General features: G+C 35.1%; 1 protein-coding gene and 1 non-coding gene across 13 annotated transcripts in view; one reads left to right on the top strand and one right to left on the bottom strand.

Annotated features, from left to right (window-relative positions):
* The window catches only part of PDLIM5 (PDZ and LIM domain 5), a 172,278-nt gene that overhangs the window by 72,909 nt on the left and 80,827 nt on the right, over positions 1-18,542 (bottom strand). For 6 of the 12 annotated variants that reach the window (XM_045536732.1, XM_045536725.1, XM_045536730.1 and 3 more), the window contains exons 4-5: positions 4,100-4,142; positions 1,996-2,087 (exon numbers count right to left, since the gene is read on the bottom strand). In XM_045536732.1, the coding sequence (XP_045392688.1) occupies positions 1,996-2,087; positions 4,100-4,142 (135 nt within the window). Of the gene's footprint in view, positions 1-1,995; positions 2,415-4,099; positions 4,143-18,542 lie in introns of all 12 variants that reach the window. The other 6 variants (XM_045536720.1, XM_045536722.1, XM_045536723.1 and 3 more) reach the window with 2 other exon arrangements.
* On the top strand, positions 12,190-12,251 carry LOC123627401. Its single transcript, XR_006731275.1, has one exon. It is a non-coding gene; the product is annotated as a U7 small nuclear RNA (small nuclear RNA).

Here is an 18,542-nt window from a genome sequence, read left to right as displayed (position 1 = left end):
TGGACAACATTTGAAATTAAGTGATTTTTAGTTTTACCCAGTTTGCAGTTGCAAAGCAGTAACCTGCTTGTGAATGATGCAAAATATATAATAATCCCTTTTCTCCTGGATTTTGCAGTGCTGGACAGCAGGCATGTGTTTAATAAACACCTGTCAATTGACTGAGAAGCCACCACAAAGGCCCTGTAACTACAGCACTGCCTAGCTTCAGTCTGAGAATAACAAGCTTCAAATCATTTCAAGTCTTATCAGCAACGCTGTGCTTATAAAACACAAAATTTAAGCTTGGTGTTTTCAGGATGTTTTAAATGCAGTACTTTTCCACAATCTCAATTTGCTTTTACCGCTACAATTTTTCATTAAGAAGACTTTCTTGCAAAATTTTAAGGCATGTTAGGAGAAGAGGTTTCTAGTTAAGACACTTCTTCCTTCAATGGCTGTTTTTCTACCGACTCTGGAATTTAATAAATGTAGTAAACTTCTGTGCGAGTGTTTTGTGTGGCTAGCATTTGACAGGCAGCATCTTTCTTTTCAGGGTATGTACTTTGATTATTCTAAAAGTCTATTGTCTTAAAATAGACGTACAAAAAAAACATTACAACCAAACACACCTCAACACTCCATACTGCTGCTCTTCCTCACGTGAAAGAAAAAATAACATTATTTGAAGGACACTAGTTCTCCTCAATATATACATCAAAACTTTAAAAAGCCACCCACGACCACAAGACCATCTGTAGGCTCAGTAGCTGCTCCTCAGAGCTCCTGCTCTTTCTCTCAGCAGCAGCCTGGAACCCTGCCACCTTTCCCTTCAAAGCCCCAAGGTTGCCATGGCAGCAGTGCTACCGAAAGCACAGTCTCTTCACTACATGAATTAACATTCGGAAGGGATTATCTCATAGAAAGGACCTATCCACACAATTATTTTAATTATATTTTCCTGGGAACTGGCATTGGCAAAAACCATCAGGCGTGCAAACTATTTCTCTTTGTCTCCCTTTTAAAGTACACTTTTGTCACAATAAATCTGATCAAAATGATTTTACATAAATGATTTGCTTTAAAGTATTATCACTGAATTCCAAAAGGAATAAAATGACCTTCTATAAATGAAGGTTACTGAAAAATTGATGTGTAATCTTATAACTATGTGTGGTTCAAATAAGTTAACAACTTCAAATAAATTTTTAAAATATACCCTAAAAACGGAAAATCTATTAGGAATAGAGTTTCGAAAACTTACTAACTTTATATATTTAACGTCCACTAACATTATATATTTAATGTCCACTGGTTTAAATTCACTCATTTTAGAAAAATCTTTAAAATGAAAATATTCTCTAAATTACTTCCGATGCTTTCTAAGCAGCCTTTGTTGTTTCATTACTGTTTGCTTTTAAACAATAAATTCTAACTTAAGCTCACCTGAAAAGAATGTTGTTAGCTATTTCCTCTAAGCTAATGCTTCATACATAGACATGAGTCAAAAATGGACTAGTTTTCTGTTTTCTTAAGACTACTTCCTAGGAAAAAGCCTCTTACTGACTCCTCATTTCCTCTCCCTTTAGGGTGAGAAGCATAATGTGACAACAACTGTAATCATTCTGTTTAAACTTCTGGTGGCCAATCAAAGAATGGAAACATGGAAACACAGAGCAAGAAAGATTCAAGATTTGCCTTGCATTATAAGTGCCAGCTGCTCAATGTTGAACCAAGACTTGGAGCAAAAGAGTTACAGAGTCTGTGACATGGTTCATAACATGTCCAAATACATAATTAGGTTTTGATTAACCTATAATTGCTTTGTAGAAAGTGCCATATGTATGTAATAACACAGAGGCCACATGTTAATGAAGCAAATAAAATTTCATCTCCCTTCCTTCAAAGAGCAGCTGATGGGGTTGAGGGGGGAGAGAGGATGTAGATTAAGTGTTTCCTGGAAGTTACCTGAAAGAAGAGTTTTGGTAAGAGCAGAAAGCACCCTTAGCTACCTACCCATTTTGCTGTTTACTGTCACCCTGGGATCCTCTTCTCTGTCCCTCTGCTAGCTCCTGAGCAGTCTCGGAACACACGCTGGTGACTGTGGGCTGCCGTGGGACATTAACTGCAGTTTTACCAGCGCTCAGTGCGGATGAACCCTGGTCAGCACTAAGACTGGCATTAGCATGCAGTCCAGATGCAGCGAATGGGGGAGGAGTGACGGCAGCCACAGGTGGAAGGGAAGCATGTGATGAAGTGGTCGCATGGGCTGGGGTGAAGGCGGACGATGGTGATGGGATGGATGTGACTTTTGGCGAAGACACAGAACCAAAAGGCCGTGGTGCCTTATTGTAAGCCATGTTGGTTGTGGAAGTGACTTTGGACACAGCAGGAGATGTAATGGGCACAGGTTTAACTACTTCTTTAGGTTCTCCCTATGTGAAATAAAAATAAACATACACAAAAACACACCAAACACATGCAAAATATATTTCACTGAAAAGAACACACAGCTGATTTTTAAAAAGACGAACACAGTCATGTTAGCAACTCAAACGTCACATTTCCGGATAAAAACAATGAGTTGATACAGCATAACATGCATGCTAACTAATCCCAACATGCACAACACATATGCACACACTAAGCATAAATTTTTTTTTATAAAAATAAAAGGAGTTTTGAAATATTTAGGATATAGAGTAGGAAAACTATCAGAAAGCCTAAAGGTCATTGTGTCAAATTAGACATATTCCAAAAGAAAACCTTTCAAATACTCCACAATAAACAAAACACTGCTAAGTGAAATAATTTTATTTTAAAATATCTAGAGCCTCAATTATAATTCTATCTTTCAAACATGTTTCATTTCTCCTCAGAGTGGAATTTGATTCATGCAGAAGCAGCAGCACATTTCTAACTCTTTAAATAAATGAGGAATAAGATAATTTTCATCTAACTCAGAAATGTGCACATTCTAACTAATTAACTTGAATAAAGAATTTGGAAAAAAAAACTTAAAAAGGCAACCAAATGAACGAAACAAAAATCAATCCTTTCTCTTTCCTGTAATCCCCCTCTATTTCTTTCCCTGAATGTTTTAAGATATGATTCAGAGATAGAATAAAATTCTTTTCCTTTTCCAAAATAAATATTTAATAGTTACATGAGGAAAATAAATTACCTTTGATATTTTTTCATTGCAAGTAGCCAAAGAAAAAATAACTAGTAATAAAGGTCAATTTCTCCTAAAATTACCAGAATTTGTGTTTGTAAATCCTTACTTCAAAGCATAAAGTTTTTTAAAAATCAGATTAAGCTTCTATGACATTCAAAAATAAATCTCTACTCGCCACACTATCATCCAAAAGAAAAACAATCAAATTAAAAAAAATACAATGGTGGCTTTATTATGTTTAATTTTAAGGAAAAAAGGTAATCTAAATTAATCTTATAAAAAAAGAAAACTGAGAAAACTAAGTAGCTTAATGCTTAAGCAAATCAGTACAGGCTGAGTATCCCTTACACAAATAGCTTGAGACCAAGTGTTTCAGATTTCAAATGTTTTCAGATTTTGGAACATTTGCAGAATACATGAACATCCCTAAATTCAAAAATCTGAAATCTGAAAAGCTCCAATAAGCATTTCCTTTTGAGCATGATGTTAGTGCCCAAAAAGTTTTTTATTTCAGAGGGAAAAGGTTTGGTACTTGCCAATAACCTAATCCAAGAATATTCTGAAATGTAATTAAATACTTATTATTAAAGACTTACTGTGATATTCATTTTTGGTAACTACTTATTTATTCTCTTCAAAAAGTACATGATTAAAGATTGGTAAATTAAAAGTGAATAGAAATATAAGAAATTTGGGCATAAGTTATTGATAATGCATGGCTTTGGAAATAATGTTTTATGACATAGGTGTAATTACAAATAATAATTCTGCATGTGCTGATTTTCATTTTCCTCCTCACTTTTAAGGAAAAAAACAATGAGGAACATTGTATCATGACTATAAGCTAAATGTCAGTATGGTCTGAGACAGAAATGGAAATTACAATGGCTCAGAAATGGCACCATCAAATGGTACCCCAGCGATGCTAGATTAGACACTCACCTTTTGAACAGAAACTGGCTCAGACTTGGGTGTAGCAGATGCTCTGGGGGGAAAAAAGAAAGAAAAAGAGAAAAAAACATGAATTTTTACAACTTACAAACTTCTCGTTAATGGAATTTTTGCTATTATGTACCTTAATATACTAAAGCATCAGAATTTATCATTGCATAATTCATAGTTTTGACTATTCACAATCTTCTGATTAGTTCATATACGTCAAACGCTGCAAGATCCAATATTCTTATTACTAGGTATTCATTAGCAGTCTCTAGTTCTCTACCAACTTAACTGAGGAAAGACAAACATCAATCCTGTCTGTGAAAGCTGCAATGTTTAATCTTTAAATTAAGGCTATTCCCTACCTAAAAGGGCAAAAGTGTAATAAACATGATTTTCTGATCCTAGAGTGGTTCCTCAACCATCTTATCTGAAGCTCTACCTCCAACAGCCTTTTTCTCCTCACATCCATGACTACATCCACAGGGTATCAGGTCTCTCTGTGAAGATGCAAAATATGTTCTGGTTGAATTGGGCCACTGAATGAGTATTTATTTTGTATTTATATTCTTAAGTGCTTATCCAAGTTAATGCATTTGTTATGCTTGTGAGAAAACTTTCATATGTTGCTAGAAAAGCTATATATTAGTACAGCTCTTTTGAAAAATACTTTGGCATTTATTTATTAAAAGCCTTAAAGAAAGCTCATGTTCTTTGACATACTGATCAGCTTCTAAGGATCTATTATAAGGAAACAATCCGAAATATGAAAAAGACTTTATGTATAAGATATTTGTTCACTACAGTGTAATTTATAATATTGTAAAATTGGAAAGAATCCATTAAATATACAGTGAAGACATGACTGTAATATAACCACATGATGAAACATTATATAACTATTAAAATCATTCTTAGAAAGAATTCTGCATTGCCATGATAAAATGCTTATTTTATGATGTGGAAAAAAGATATGAAATAGCATATACAGCATGATTAGTACATGGGAAAAAAGAATGGAAACACCAATATTTTAGGAGAAGTTCTCTAGGAATATTTATTTTTTCTCTTTTGTGTATTTTCCTATTTTTTACAATGTACATGTACTACTTTTTATAATAAGGAAGATTTTTCTCAAAGCATGTTTTAGGGAAAACTACTTTCTAAAAAACCAAAACAAAAAAAGGTTCTGTTATCAAAGACATCTGAGAAACAAAGAGGTAAATCTGCCCAGCATCTCAGGCACTGGACTTCTCAGAGCCTTTAAATGTCTAAAGAAAAAAATACTATGGCTGCCCATACTCATTTGAAGGACAATTCATTATTTAGGAAACATTTCTCAAGACTGGACTTAGGAGGGGAAAAAACTCTCTGGAAAATGCTATTTTAAAGAAATGCCTAAAGAAAGAGCAATATATTTTGCTATTTTGTAAGACAGTCTGGGGGGGAAAAAAAGAAAGAGCAAATCTTCATAAAGTCTGAAATGTTTACTTAAGTCTCCTCTAAGTGGCTAAAACTAAGGGAAAGAAATATTATAATATTTAACAATCCCCCAAACCTTTTGTTATATTAATTATCTTTCTTATCAAATGTGTGATTTCTCGGACTTTAATAAGATATCGAAGGACTATAAGCATAATTTAATCAATGTTTGCAGAAGAAAATCCTGTTTCCTTCACCAAACCAGAATATATCTATTTCCAATATTCCCTGGTGAGAAAATCCAAATATATGAATAAGGAAAACCATTTCTAAAAATTAAAGTTGTTATAAGTATCTTTCTTTAGATAAATGTTGAGCATCTTTCACTTTAGCAATGCATATACTACATAAAAGCAAGTAATTTTAAAGGATGTCTAAATAAATAAACAGGTTTAAAAACTGAGATATAATTATAAAAAATTATCCTTACATTTTTCTCTTCAAATCCTGGCAAATACACAATGGGATAATATATTGCCCTTTGAACTACTGTGATCATCACAAGTCACTTTTGTGTAGTGTCCTGGCAATGGCTTAGTGCCATCGTCTCAACAATTTCCTTATTGTTCTCTAGCCTTAGTGTGAAGCCACTGTACAGGAGTAAGTTGTGACAGTGACATACCAGGGGTTTAGCCCAATACAATCCTCAGCACATGGAATTCAAAGAACAAAGCCATAAGTTGACCGATTTTTGTAAAAGTAGTGTGCAAAATAAAGATCCCTGATGCATTCATTATAAACAGTTTCAGAACTTCTAGCTGAACAGTTGAAAGGAGTTCTAAGTTATGAGTTATATTTGAAACTAAAATTGTACTAAACTGGTTAGAATAATGTATGGCAAAAAATAATGCCACAAATAAACAATAGCTCTATCAGCAACTATTTAAAAAAGAATCAAGCAAAATTGCATCTTAAGAACATCCAAGGAGCGGTACTATACTTGTTATACTTTTAAACAATTAACGCGTTTTCCTACTATAGCTTTATGAAAGAGCGTCTTTTAAGTTAATAAAGTATTCAATGAATGTTCACATTAGTGTTTAAGCATGAGGAATTAGGCAACAGAACTAGACCAATAAAGATTATTCACATTATTCATTATGTCTTGGTGACTCCTTCAACCATATCTAATATATTTAACTCATAAACAATCGTACAGAAAAGAGGAGGGTTTTGGTTCATCTTCTATGAGATGAGCTCTTATCTAAGGTTCCCACAGCATGGCCATCTTTGGACCCACTGACCTTGGGACCCATAAACACTAGGGTACATCATTAATCACTTTAATTGCAAAGTTGTCAATTTGCAATAACAAAGCAACTCCAGGGGGATAAAAAGTGAGCACTCAAGAGTGCAGAAGGATGTCTGTCTAAACAGTTTCTCCATACTTTATTACACTTCCAGTCTACTGTCCTAAAAACTCGAACTTTAAACATTTAAATCACTATGGCAATGGCTTTTTCTAAATGACCTGAGAATATGTAAAGATTATATTTCTATTAAAAAAGTACAAAATAGTTGTATATCAGCATATTGTAATAGCTTTTAGCTTATAAAAGACTGTACTAATCACATAACATGCACTCCCACGTACATAGTCTCTTTCGCTCTCTTTGCATCTTCTCTATTTTACTACAGGAACTAATAATAAAGTACATTTTTTCCTACAGAGAGAAAAAAACCCAAAGCTGGACAGACTTTTGAAGAGTGGGAGAAAGAAAGAAAAAAGACACAAGCAAGGGAATTGCTCTAGTCCATCTGAGGATCTGTGGTTTCCTGCGCTTATGCTTGGCTTTAAATTGCGTGTGGCTCTGATACATCCAGAACAGGCAGTTACCATTGGATAATTTCTTCTCTAGGAAAGGGTGAGTGCTTTTGTCGTAATGATCCTTGTCAGGGGGCCAAAGAAGTTGATTGGGGCTTGAGAAGAGAATTTCCTCAACCAGTTACAAGCCAAGCCAGAGAACTGATGGATAGATGGAAGGAAGGAAGAAAATAAAAGGGTAACATGACAAGAGTGTGAATGGTATCACCCTAGTCTGTTAAAGTTCAAATGGTTAATACTTGAGTACCCAAAAAGCTCTAAGAAAGAAAAAGTCTTGTCAAATAGCAATTCAATCATCACAACAGTGATGAAAAAAGCAGTCTGTCCTTTGAAGGTGCTTACGTCTACTTGGGAGAGGCAGGCTACAAACAAGCAAGAAGTGATGCTTGGTAATAGTGCTATGGAGCAAATAGCAAGTGCAAAGGCCCTGAGGCAGGAATGTGCCAGGGGGCTAGAATGGTTCCAGGAAAAGCTGGGGAAAGCAGGGATAGACAAAGGCAGAGAGATACCTGGGGGCCAGAACACATGATAAGGACCTGGTCTTTTACTCTAAGTGAGATAGAAAAGTATTAAAACTATTCAAAGTGATAATAGTATCTAAATCTGAAAAAAGGAAAATTTAAAGCCAGCTAAATTTTCAAGTACTTATTTATTTTTAAAAATTCTTATATTATTTGTGATTTACTTCACATGTTTACTACCACATAGAAAGAGCTGAAATCCTGTCTCTGAAAAATTAAAAAAAAAAAATTAGCTGTGCCTGGTAGCGTGCACCTGTAATCCCAGTTACTTGGGAGGCTGAGGCAGGAGGATTGCATGAATCCAAGAGTTCAAGGATACAGTAAGCTATAATTGTGTCACTGCACTCCACCCTGGGCAACAGAGCAAGACCATGTCTCAGAAACAAACAAACAAAAAAAAAAAAAAGAAAAGTATTCCATGCAGTAATATCCACAAAAGCACAAAATTAACAGACCTAGCAAAACAACAGTTAACACAGGGTTCTAGGTAGGATATGTCTGTAAAGCTCGTCCTCACCAAATTTGCTTTTTGGGTAATTATAATCGCTGAGAAGAATAGAACTCCTGACCCTAGATTACCGTATGCGTTGTTCCAACAATGACATCCTCTAGCAACTACTTATAAAACTGAAGTAGACAACAGAGATTTCCCCTATTTGACACTGGGTGAAAAGATGGAGAAGTCAAACATTGATGTCTAACTCTTACGATAAAAAAATACGAAATGTAATAGATTCCTTAGTGGGAGATCAGATTACTGATGTCTTCTTTACACTGGCTCTAAGGATCCCCTAAAAGCCCTCTAGAGAATGGGAATAGTAAATTCCTATCATATTAATTTCCTCTTTTTATTACAGAAAGATCTGACACCCCACAAAGGGTGACAACTAGTGCATAGAAAAAACACACAGCATGCTCTGTGTTGTCATCTTTAAAAAAACTATTTACAATAAATGAAAAAGCATGTATGTAACTTGGGCATGAAAGTTCCTGATTCCTGTCAAGATAATGATTCTTTTCTTCCAGAACTATTTTGATGTTGAACTTTTTTGGCTGCTCTTCTAAAATGTTCTCGCCGAATACCAACAGGGAGTTTTTAATTCAAAGAACGTCGCTTTAATTAGAGCTGTTTAACTGGAATGGCTGCCCGGTGGCGAAGCCCACACAGGAGCTGTGTCACTGTTTGGGGGATTCTTGCACAGGGCAAGCCCAGATCGGCTGACCCACAAGGTCTCTTCAAGCTCAGAGGAACAGGAATACCTCTACTACACAGCCTGCATCATACAACGTTCCTTTGCATCCTGAAAAATCTGTCTACATTAGCTAGTTATTTTATTTCTCTCAGGAAAGTATTAGTTATGACAAGTTGAGAGGAACTCAGAACAGACTGGCAAATAAACCTGACAGTAATGTTAGCTTCAAAGACAAGCAAACCATAGGTAAATTTTTAAAAATCACCTAAACCTTAGCCTGGTCAATCTGATAAGCAGCATTACTAGCCTCTACATTGTCCAGTATCCCAAGACTTAAAAGCCAACTGCCCTGATTCTAGTCCTAGCTCCTCTATTTACTAGTTGTTCAATGGAGGCCAAATTACTTAACCTCTCTATTTCCTTAACCTATAAGATGGGAATAACAACAATATCTACATACCTTACAGAATTATTGTGAAAACTAAATTTGAAAAATGTCTGTAAGGTGCTTACAATAGTGTTTGCCACTATCAACAGACGTTTTCATAGTGTAGGCTATGATATCTGTCATCCTCTATGACTTGAAAAACTAAATACAAGTGGCAGTTATAATTTTCCTCCAGGCTCTAGGCTTTTATAAGAGAAGAGTCTAATGTTAAACCCAAGATAGCTTTGTGAAAGCCACCTCATCAGTCTTATTTCAGGAAATCTCAGTTCTTGGCTGCCATAATAATGGGGGAGTGTAGTAACAATGGGAAATGGAATAACTCAGTTCCAAATCATCCATAATATACAGAATCACCCCTAGATCCCCAGAAGAAAACTAAGGTCTGCTTGTCTTCTAAACAGCTCCATTAGCCAGAAACAACCCAGGGCTTGGTGACAGCTACATTAGTTTCTGTAAAGTCAGATGGAGAAAAAACCAGTTATATGTTGCATCATCAAAGCGAACGCAATGACTCTCCTTTTCCAAATTCCCCTCAGGCCCTTCACTGAATCCTGGGTACAAGGACAACACCTAGGCTTACGATGACGTGCAATTATGTGCACTTGCCCTCAGAGGCAATGTTTGGGGGACAGTGTGGGCCTTGGATGCCTCTGAAACCATCACAGTGATCGGCGACAGCATCCACATAGATAAGAAACTATCCCAGACTGGCCAGAGAACAAGCTTTGCTCCCAATCCCCATAAAGAAATTCAACATATTGAAATTTTCTCCAAAAGTACTTGCACCAAAAAAAGTTACGAAGACACAAATAACCAAGGCCAAAAATATATATGTTATTGTATATCCAACATGTTTCCTTCTCTCTCATTGCATCAATGATTATAACCTAAAGGCCCAGTCATACATGGTAATAAAATATAATAACTTACAGAACAGAGTAGTAGCTGTGTTCATGGACCACACCCAAGGCTGTGGGTGAGCTGCACACTTTAATTAATGTTGGGATCCATATTTAACCAAAATGGAACTTGCATTCTGATCTTTGCTCCTGTTTTGACATGCACAACATCTAAGAGTTTGGCTGCTTTCACCCATCGCCTTGTTTTCAGCTGTCTGTCACATAAAATTGCAATTTAGCATCTCACTGATCTCCTGTTTTCTAGGGAAATCTACCCCAAAGCAAACACTGGCATATGCTTATGCTTCAGCGTTCCTATGAAAACAAGATGCAGCATGATTCACTGTTCTTCTTGTTGAATATGTGCCCTATGTCAGCAGTTAAATGTGCTAGAATATTGATGAATATGACTATAAGAAGCCATAGAAGGAAAATTTTTAGAGGTAGAGCAGCCTTGTAAAAATAGCACTAGATAGTCCTGCCCAGTTCAGATAATTACAACTTTCCATCTCAGAGTCAGCAAAAACATTTGTTGTAACCTAGATATTTACTGTAGCTATGCTTAGTAAAGTTGGATCCTAAGAAAACCAGGCCAGTTTCTGAAACTTGACAAAATCCTCAGAAAAGGCTTAAGAAATCAAACAATCGTATATACCTTGACAGGTCACCCAAGCAGACTTTGCACAACATCAACATCAAAATCATAATAAAATCTTTCTTTAGTTTTTCAGGTTTCATGATAGAAAACAACAATAAGTTAGTCTCTGTGAAACTACCACAATTTCATACTAGTCTAATCAAAATCCTCATTCTATGATATAAATTTATTTCCTTTAGATTACCAAAAACAATAAGCATGAAAATCTATACAGACTCAAATATATCACTGCTATAGGTGAAATTCTCTAGATAAAAATTTCATTACAACTACTTGTAGGGGTGACCTATGTAACTTAGTTCTCGTTAAATTGTTTACTACTCCCCTAAAAAAGACCATAACAGTTCATTTTATAGAAAAATGGAATAGAAAACTTATTGATTTATAATATCACTTAGAATAAAAATAAAGCAACAAATAAAACCTGAAAGCTGAAATTTTTATTCCTAAATTAGGTTAGTATTATAATTTTTGGTAACACTTGAATATATTTCAAGGTCTAATATTAAAAAAAAAAAGCAAAGCTTCTTCGATTGAAATAAAATTACAGACAGAGAACTCAGAATGCATTCCACTGGCCTCCTGGTACTATCACCCTAGGATACTTCAGGACAGAGTTGAATCCTCCTACATATAGACAGAAAAACTGAAATTCAGTTAAAATAGGCTAACTAGTATTTTCTTGCCCATTCTACTGCACAGTAACCTTTTCTGTGCCTCAGTTTTCTCATTTGAGAAATGGGTATAATTATTCCCACTCACCTACCTTATCATTACAAGGAGACATCATAATATCAAGAAAATAAAAGCATGAATTTTATTTGGAGCGAAGCAAGACTTGGGTACCAATACCATTTTAACAGCAGTAAATTAGTCTAAGTTAATTAACTACTCTATGTTAGTTTTCTCATCTGTAAAAGGATAATATCACTTACCTCACTGGGTTATCCTGAGAATTAAATGATGCAATATATGTAAATTATCTTGTACTATACCTATAACTTGTAGTTGATTAATAAAATAACCTAGAATTTGTATAGCATTTCCATGCATTTATAAAATGAATCTAGTGTTACAGCTCTTTTAGAATTTGTCTAGCAGATTTTCTGGTCCTCACCAGAAGACTCTACACCCCCCCCAAAAATATATATATAATGGACCTATTTAACATTATAATCATATGGTACTTTACAGTCAAATTCATTATTAACAATCTATTTCACTACTCTAGTCCTTTAATGTGACTGAAATACAAGATTCAAATGAAAAATTTTATAAGCTAAAAGAAAGTTAAAAGCAGAAGGATTCTTCACATTAATATTTAATTCTACTACACCACAATTCTACGATGAAATAACTTTTGACAAACTTACACACATTGGGGATTAACTTTTTCCCCATATATGTATTAATATATGCTTCTCAACTGACAATGTGGTTACATCCCACTAAACCCATGATAAATTGAAATTATCTTACATCTGCCAGGTATGTTGGTTCACACTCATAATTCCAGCACTTTGGAAGGCCAAGGCAGAAAGATCGCTTGAGGCCAGCAGTTTGGGACTAGCCTACACAATATAGTGACACCCTGTCTCTACAAAAAATTTAAAAATTAGCCTGTAGTCCTAGCTACTTGAGAGGCTGAGGCAGAAGGATTGCCTGAGCCGAGGAGTTTGAGGTTGCAGTGAGCTATGATCGCACACTACTATATTTCAGCCTAGGCGACAGAAGGAGACCCTGTGTCTATAAAAAAGAAAAAGAAAAAAAAAAGGCAATCTTTTAGGTTGAAAATGCATTAATACACCTAACTTACCAAACATCATAGTTACCCTAGCCTACCTGAAACATGCTCAGAACAATTACATGAGCTTACAGTTGGGCAAAATCGTCCTAACACTAATAAAGTGTTGAATATCTTATGTAATTTATTGAATACTGTACTGGAGGTGAAAAAGAGAATGGTTTTGCATCATCCTAAAGTCAGAACATCATAAGTCAACCATCATAAAGTGAGGCCCATATGTATATGAAGAATGTGAAAGATTTTTTTTAAAGTTTATTTTCAGAAAAATATTTTCACATTTCCCACAAGCTTACTGAATTTATTTATCCTTCAGTGACATGTCTATGTACAGTCTCTGTAGAAAGCTGAATTGCTTTGTAAGAACTGGATTTCAAACATGCAGATACTAAACATAACTCATGGAGAGCTCTGCAATCTGGCAGGGACAGGCGGGCTGTAGGGTCACCGGCACGACACACTAAGACAATCCAAATAGAGTTGGTGGGGCTGTGGCCCACACACGCCAGTAGGGCCCGCAAAAACCACAGGGGCTCTCCGGGGACCCTGAGGATTCTCTATTGTGTCCTGATACACTGTATTCTCCCATCATTTGGATCAACACTGGATATTTACATTGCCTTAAGAACAAAAAGATTGAATATGAATTTTTTAAAAATTAATAATGATACTGAGAAGATGGCAAGAGCAGTAGGGCTATAAGGTAAAACCTTCACCCACCAAAATAGGAAGTCAGAGGATAATAGCTAAAACTGATGATTTAAGAGTTAGCAGATTATTATTATTTAGAAATATCAAGGTACATACTAGGAGAAATCATTGGTTGCCTCTGCTAAAGAGAACAGGTAAAGGAAGAAGCAAAATAGAAACTGCTGGGTTTTTTTTTTTTTGTATTATATAAGCCTTTTAACACTATTTATTATATTAATTTGCATAAAATACTTTGATAAAAATAAATTTTTAAGACGCATTTGGGATTCAAAATATGAAATAAAGTAGTAACAGTGATATATATATATACACACACAAATTATAGCTAATAATTAATTTCAAATAGCATATAAGAAAAAAAATTAGATTTATTAGAAAAAAGAAAACCCAGAAAAAAAACACATATATCTTCCAACATACATATCTGCACTACATCTCTAGCTATTCTCCTTCTGCTTCAGATGCACTAATCAAACTAGATTACCCACAGTCACCCTGTCTTGCCCTGCCCTTTCCAAAATCTGTGCCCATGTCATAGACGTGCCTGATATTACCCTGATGTGTCTTTTTCCTACTGCCACCATATGAAAGTAGATTACTGTTTTTTAGCCAACTTCAAATACCACTATTTTATGAAGCAAAACCTAAGGGAAAAAGATCTTTCCTTCACTATGATTCCACTCATATTTTTCTTATAGAAAATTTCATATTTGGGCCTTATACTTACATAATATTGGTATTTATTAAAATGCAATTTTGCCTAGAGTAGACTTGATTATATTTAAGAGATTTTTATATCTCTTTTCATTCAATTGGTCAACAAATGCTCTATTGAGGTCATAAAATGCATAATCAGAAGTTAATTTTAATGCTGCCTCTTTAGGACTTTTGAATATAAATAGACAATATTTATAGAGTTAGAATTTAGTCTCTTTCATTTTAATTTTAAAAAGACTCTAAATCTCAGATACAATCCCTTTCATAACACAAGCTTTAAAACCAGCTTTTAGACAAAACTTTCATTTTTCCCCCGTTTTTTCCAACCACAAGAATGTTGTCCACATTTCTTTAAACAAATCTCTCAGCCAGTCAACCTGACAACTTGTGGATATTGTAAAATTATACTAGAGTATATATTACACTGTCAAGAAACAGTTGTCACTAAATGACTGATAAAGGAGATTAAGCTCCTCAGATTTTGAAAATAGTTAACTGTGATGATACATAAAAAAATAGTCATCAAAGTGTTCATTTTACAACTGCAGTAATAAAAACATGTGTATGTATCCACAGGTCTTCTCAACTGCAGAATCACACTCTTGTTAGATATTAGGTAGCTACTGAGAACAGTGATTAAGTAAGCTTCAAAATCATTAAGTGTAGCTAAAAATCGTACCTTACTGTAAGTAAACTTTACTATGTAATAACTTTATTTATTGAACATATGAAGAAATAATCAGTTCACATACAGGAAAAAAGTTAATCAGTCCTTCTGCAGAGAATGAATAACACATTTCCTAAAGCACAAAGAAAAAGAAAACAGAAAAGAAAAGGAAAAGGAAAAAGAAAAAGGAAGCCTCTTCCACTCCTCCATATCCTCTTAGAGAACAATTTATGCTCAGCTGCACAGGAAGAGTTTTCTTTCTGAGCTGACCTCAGTTGTTATCACCTTTTCCTTTAAGGGTCATATCCTAGACATAGTGGCTGGTTAGGTAATCATTATGTTGCCTCAACTTAATTCTTCATATTTATGTATATTTTAGAATTGCCAGTGTGTCAAGACTCCTATGTGTATTAGAAGAGACATCATATAGCTGAATAAAAAATGAATCCTTTTTCCAAAGACCTTGACATTTATTTTTATTTGGGGAGACGAAATGAACAATCAATATGTGGCAGTGGTTAAATATATGGGCTGTGAAGTGAAAAAAACTTGACTCTAAAATCCAAATCCCTAAAAATGTAACCTTAGTAATCTGCTTCGAGCGTTTAAGCTCGATAAAGTTTCAGGGCCTTGGTTTTGGAGAGTCCAAGGGATGCCCTTTCATTTCCTGCACACTCATAAATTCATTAGGGTCCAGCTTTGGCACAAGTAATTTATGGGGCCCTTTTAAAATGTAAATCTAGCAGTCTTCAGACTATTCATTCCTCTATCCTTGGCACTTGGCAGCATTACTGGCATGAAGCAGGTAAACACTAAGCTTACATATCACTAATTTCACACTGTCCTTAGCTTTATATTTTGATATATGATAGGGCAGTCTTTTTCACCTTGTTCTTCAAAATTTTCTAAACTCTTCTTGAGCCTTTGCACTTCTATTTGAATTTTCTAATTGGGACGTTAAGTTGAAGCTTTTATCCTTTTTGTTTGTTGTTTAGCCTTTCCTATTCGCTTAGTTCTTTACCTATTTAACTTTATTGCCACAAGGACTTCAGACTCAGTCCAGCTAGAGTGTATTTCCAAGAAAAGTTACACACTATTGTCATGAATTTTTTCTAGTAATGCGTGCACAAAAAATTCAAAATATTATGATGGGTAATTTTTAGTAAGGGAAATAATAAAAACATAATTAATTATAAATACCAGAACTATTCTCTTTTGTCTCTCAAGTATAGAGAACTGCTGAGGCCACAACAGAATTTGAAAATTAAGAGTTTTAGAATTTCCAACTTTTAGAGTTCCAAAATTAGACATTTACGGAACGGCAAGTCTTTAAAGCTTAAGTAAATCTGTGGTGTCTCTGATGGATACTTTGAATTGTAACAACTAAGCTAAAATGCCACTAGAGATAACATACAAAAGTTATTCTGAGAAGAGATGATAAGCTCTAGCCAAAGCCACATTGTTTCCTTGCATCTTTCAGTGTGTGACAACAGAGCTTAAAATAATTTTACAAGGACAACAGCACATGTCAAACACTTGCTGACAAGTCTTTCAAATTCCTCATCTTCTATGATTGATTTAATCTTTATAGATTGGAAAAGTAATTGAAATGTTACTACTAAATAAATAATGCATAAATCTTTCTTTCTTTCTTTTTTTTTTTTTTTTTTGAGACAGAGTCTCGCTTTGTTGCCCGGGCTAGAGTGAGTGCCGTGGCGTCAGCCCAGCTCACAGCAACCTCACACTCCTGGGCTCAAGTGATCCTCCTGCCTCAGCCTCCCGAGTAGCTGGGACTACAGGCATGCACCACCATGCCCGGCTAATTTTTTCTATATATATTTTTTAGTTGGCCAGATAATTTCTTTCTATTTTTAGTAGAGACAGGGTCTCGCTCTTGCTCAGGCTGGTCTCAAACCCCTGAGTTCAAGCGATCGACCTGCCTCGGCCTCCCAGAGTGCTAGGATTACAGGCGTGAGCCACCGCCCCCGGCCAAATGTTTACAAATGAATAAAACAGATGGGGAAACCCCCTCCACAATAATAAAGAAGCCACCTTTGACAATCAGGGCAAATAAATACAACTGAGGAAAACGGCCGTTCAATTCAGTGTGCCACAGGAGAGAATACTCTAATGGGTTTATAGCCTCTATACAATGTTGGTAAGTAACAGGTGACAAAGATGAAAAAAGATTTTAAAAAGAAGGAAAACAATGCTGTAGGGTAATAAAACTCTATTGGCAGTGATAAAAGAGACGAAGAGAAACGTTAGGACGTTAATTGAGCAAGACAACACTTTATCCAAACAGCACTCTGACATCTGTTAACAGTAACAAACGTAGATACTATGCACAGTCTTACATCTTGCTTTTTTAACTTTTTAAACTTCAGCTTATCTTGGGGATCATTCTATGTTAGTAATAAAAATTTGGTCATTTTTAAAATAATACATTTTGTCCCACTATATGGATGTATCAAAATATACTGACTCTGTCTCCTACTGATGAAAATTCAGTTTGCTCTTAATGCTTTAATGATTAAATATGCTTCATTTCACACTTGTGGATATATCTATGGCATAAATTTTTAGGAATGGAATTGATAGATCAGAGGACATATGCATGCAAATAAGCAATTAACAGGAGAATGAGAATGCAAATATAAAGATAGAAATAAGAGAACACAGAGGTCATTTAGAACTAACCATGCACTGTGTATAGAATCTCCTCAGATGTAAGAAAATGAAGCTGGCAGGCATGTTGCTCTAGGGCTGGCATGGAAATGAAGTCAATTAACTCTCCACACAGCATCCTAAACTTCAGGACCAAAAGCAGATAAGCATGAAACTGGTTTTCTGTAAATTATTATTTAAGGAAACCAAAAAGAGTAACCATTTAAAGTAAAACACAAATTAAAGGACAAGATGATCATCATTATGTAAGGACTTGGCACCTTGGATAGCTTTTTCAGCTCAAAGAAATATTGCTAAGGCAATTAGGTAAAACATGTTAATCCGGTACTTATTGATACACACAAGGAAGAAACTGAGACAGAATAGGATGACTTTGGCCAGCCGCAGGACATCAAATCACTATCACCCGTTGGCAAGGTAATTACATAGCAAAAGTGGTGAGCTGAGAAAGACCAATTTATCTGTGAACTCTGCTAGGCTTAGAGGGAAGTGGGTGTGCCCTGAAGAAGATTAGATGAATTCCTAAAATGTTTTTAAAGCGGAATAATGTGAGTCATTCACAGGGAGTAAACAGGCACTTTATATCTGATGTCTTTTGGTTCACCCCTTTATTTCCTCTCTTATCTTCTCTTAAAAGAATGTCCTGAAAACAGTTATCTTAGCTTCTTCTAAATTGAAAATTGGATGTATATGAGCTGTTTCTACTGAAACTACTAGAACATAGGCAGTATTCCTCCAGTTTCCTGCTGTAGCCCTCCAAAGGGCTGAGGCAGAGTGAAAATATCATCCATCTTACCCCTGCCTTCCTGCTGTAAATAAATGTATGTCCAAAA

Source organism: Lemur catta, chromosome 24 (genome assembly GCF_020740605.2).
Source record: "Lemur catta isolate mLemCat1 chromosome 24, mLemCat1.pri, whole genome shotgun sequence".
Lineage (NCBI taxonomy): Eukaryota > Metazoa > Chordata > Mammalia > Primates > Lemuridae > Lemur > Lemur catta.
Note: the sequence above shows the minus strand (reverse complement) of the source record. Positions and strands in the feature narration are given on the sequence as shown.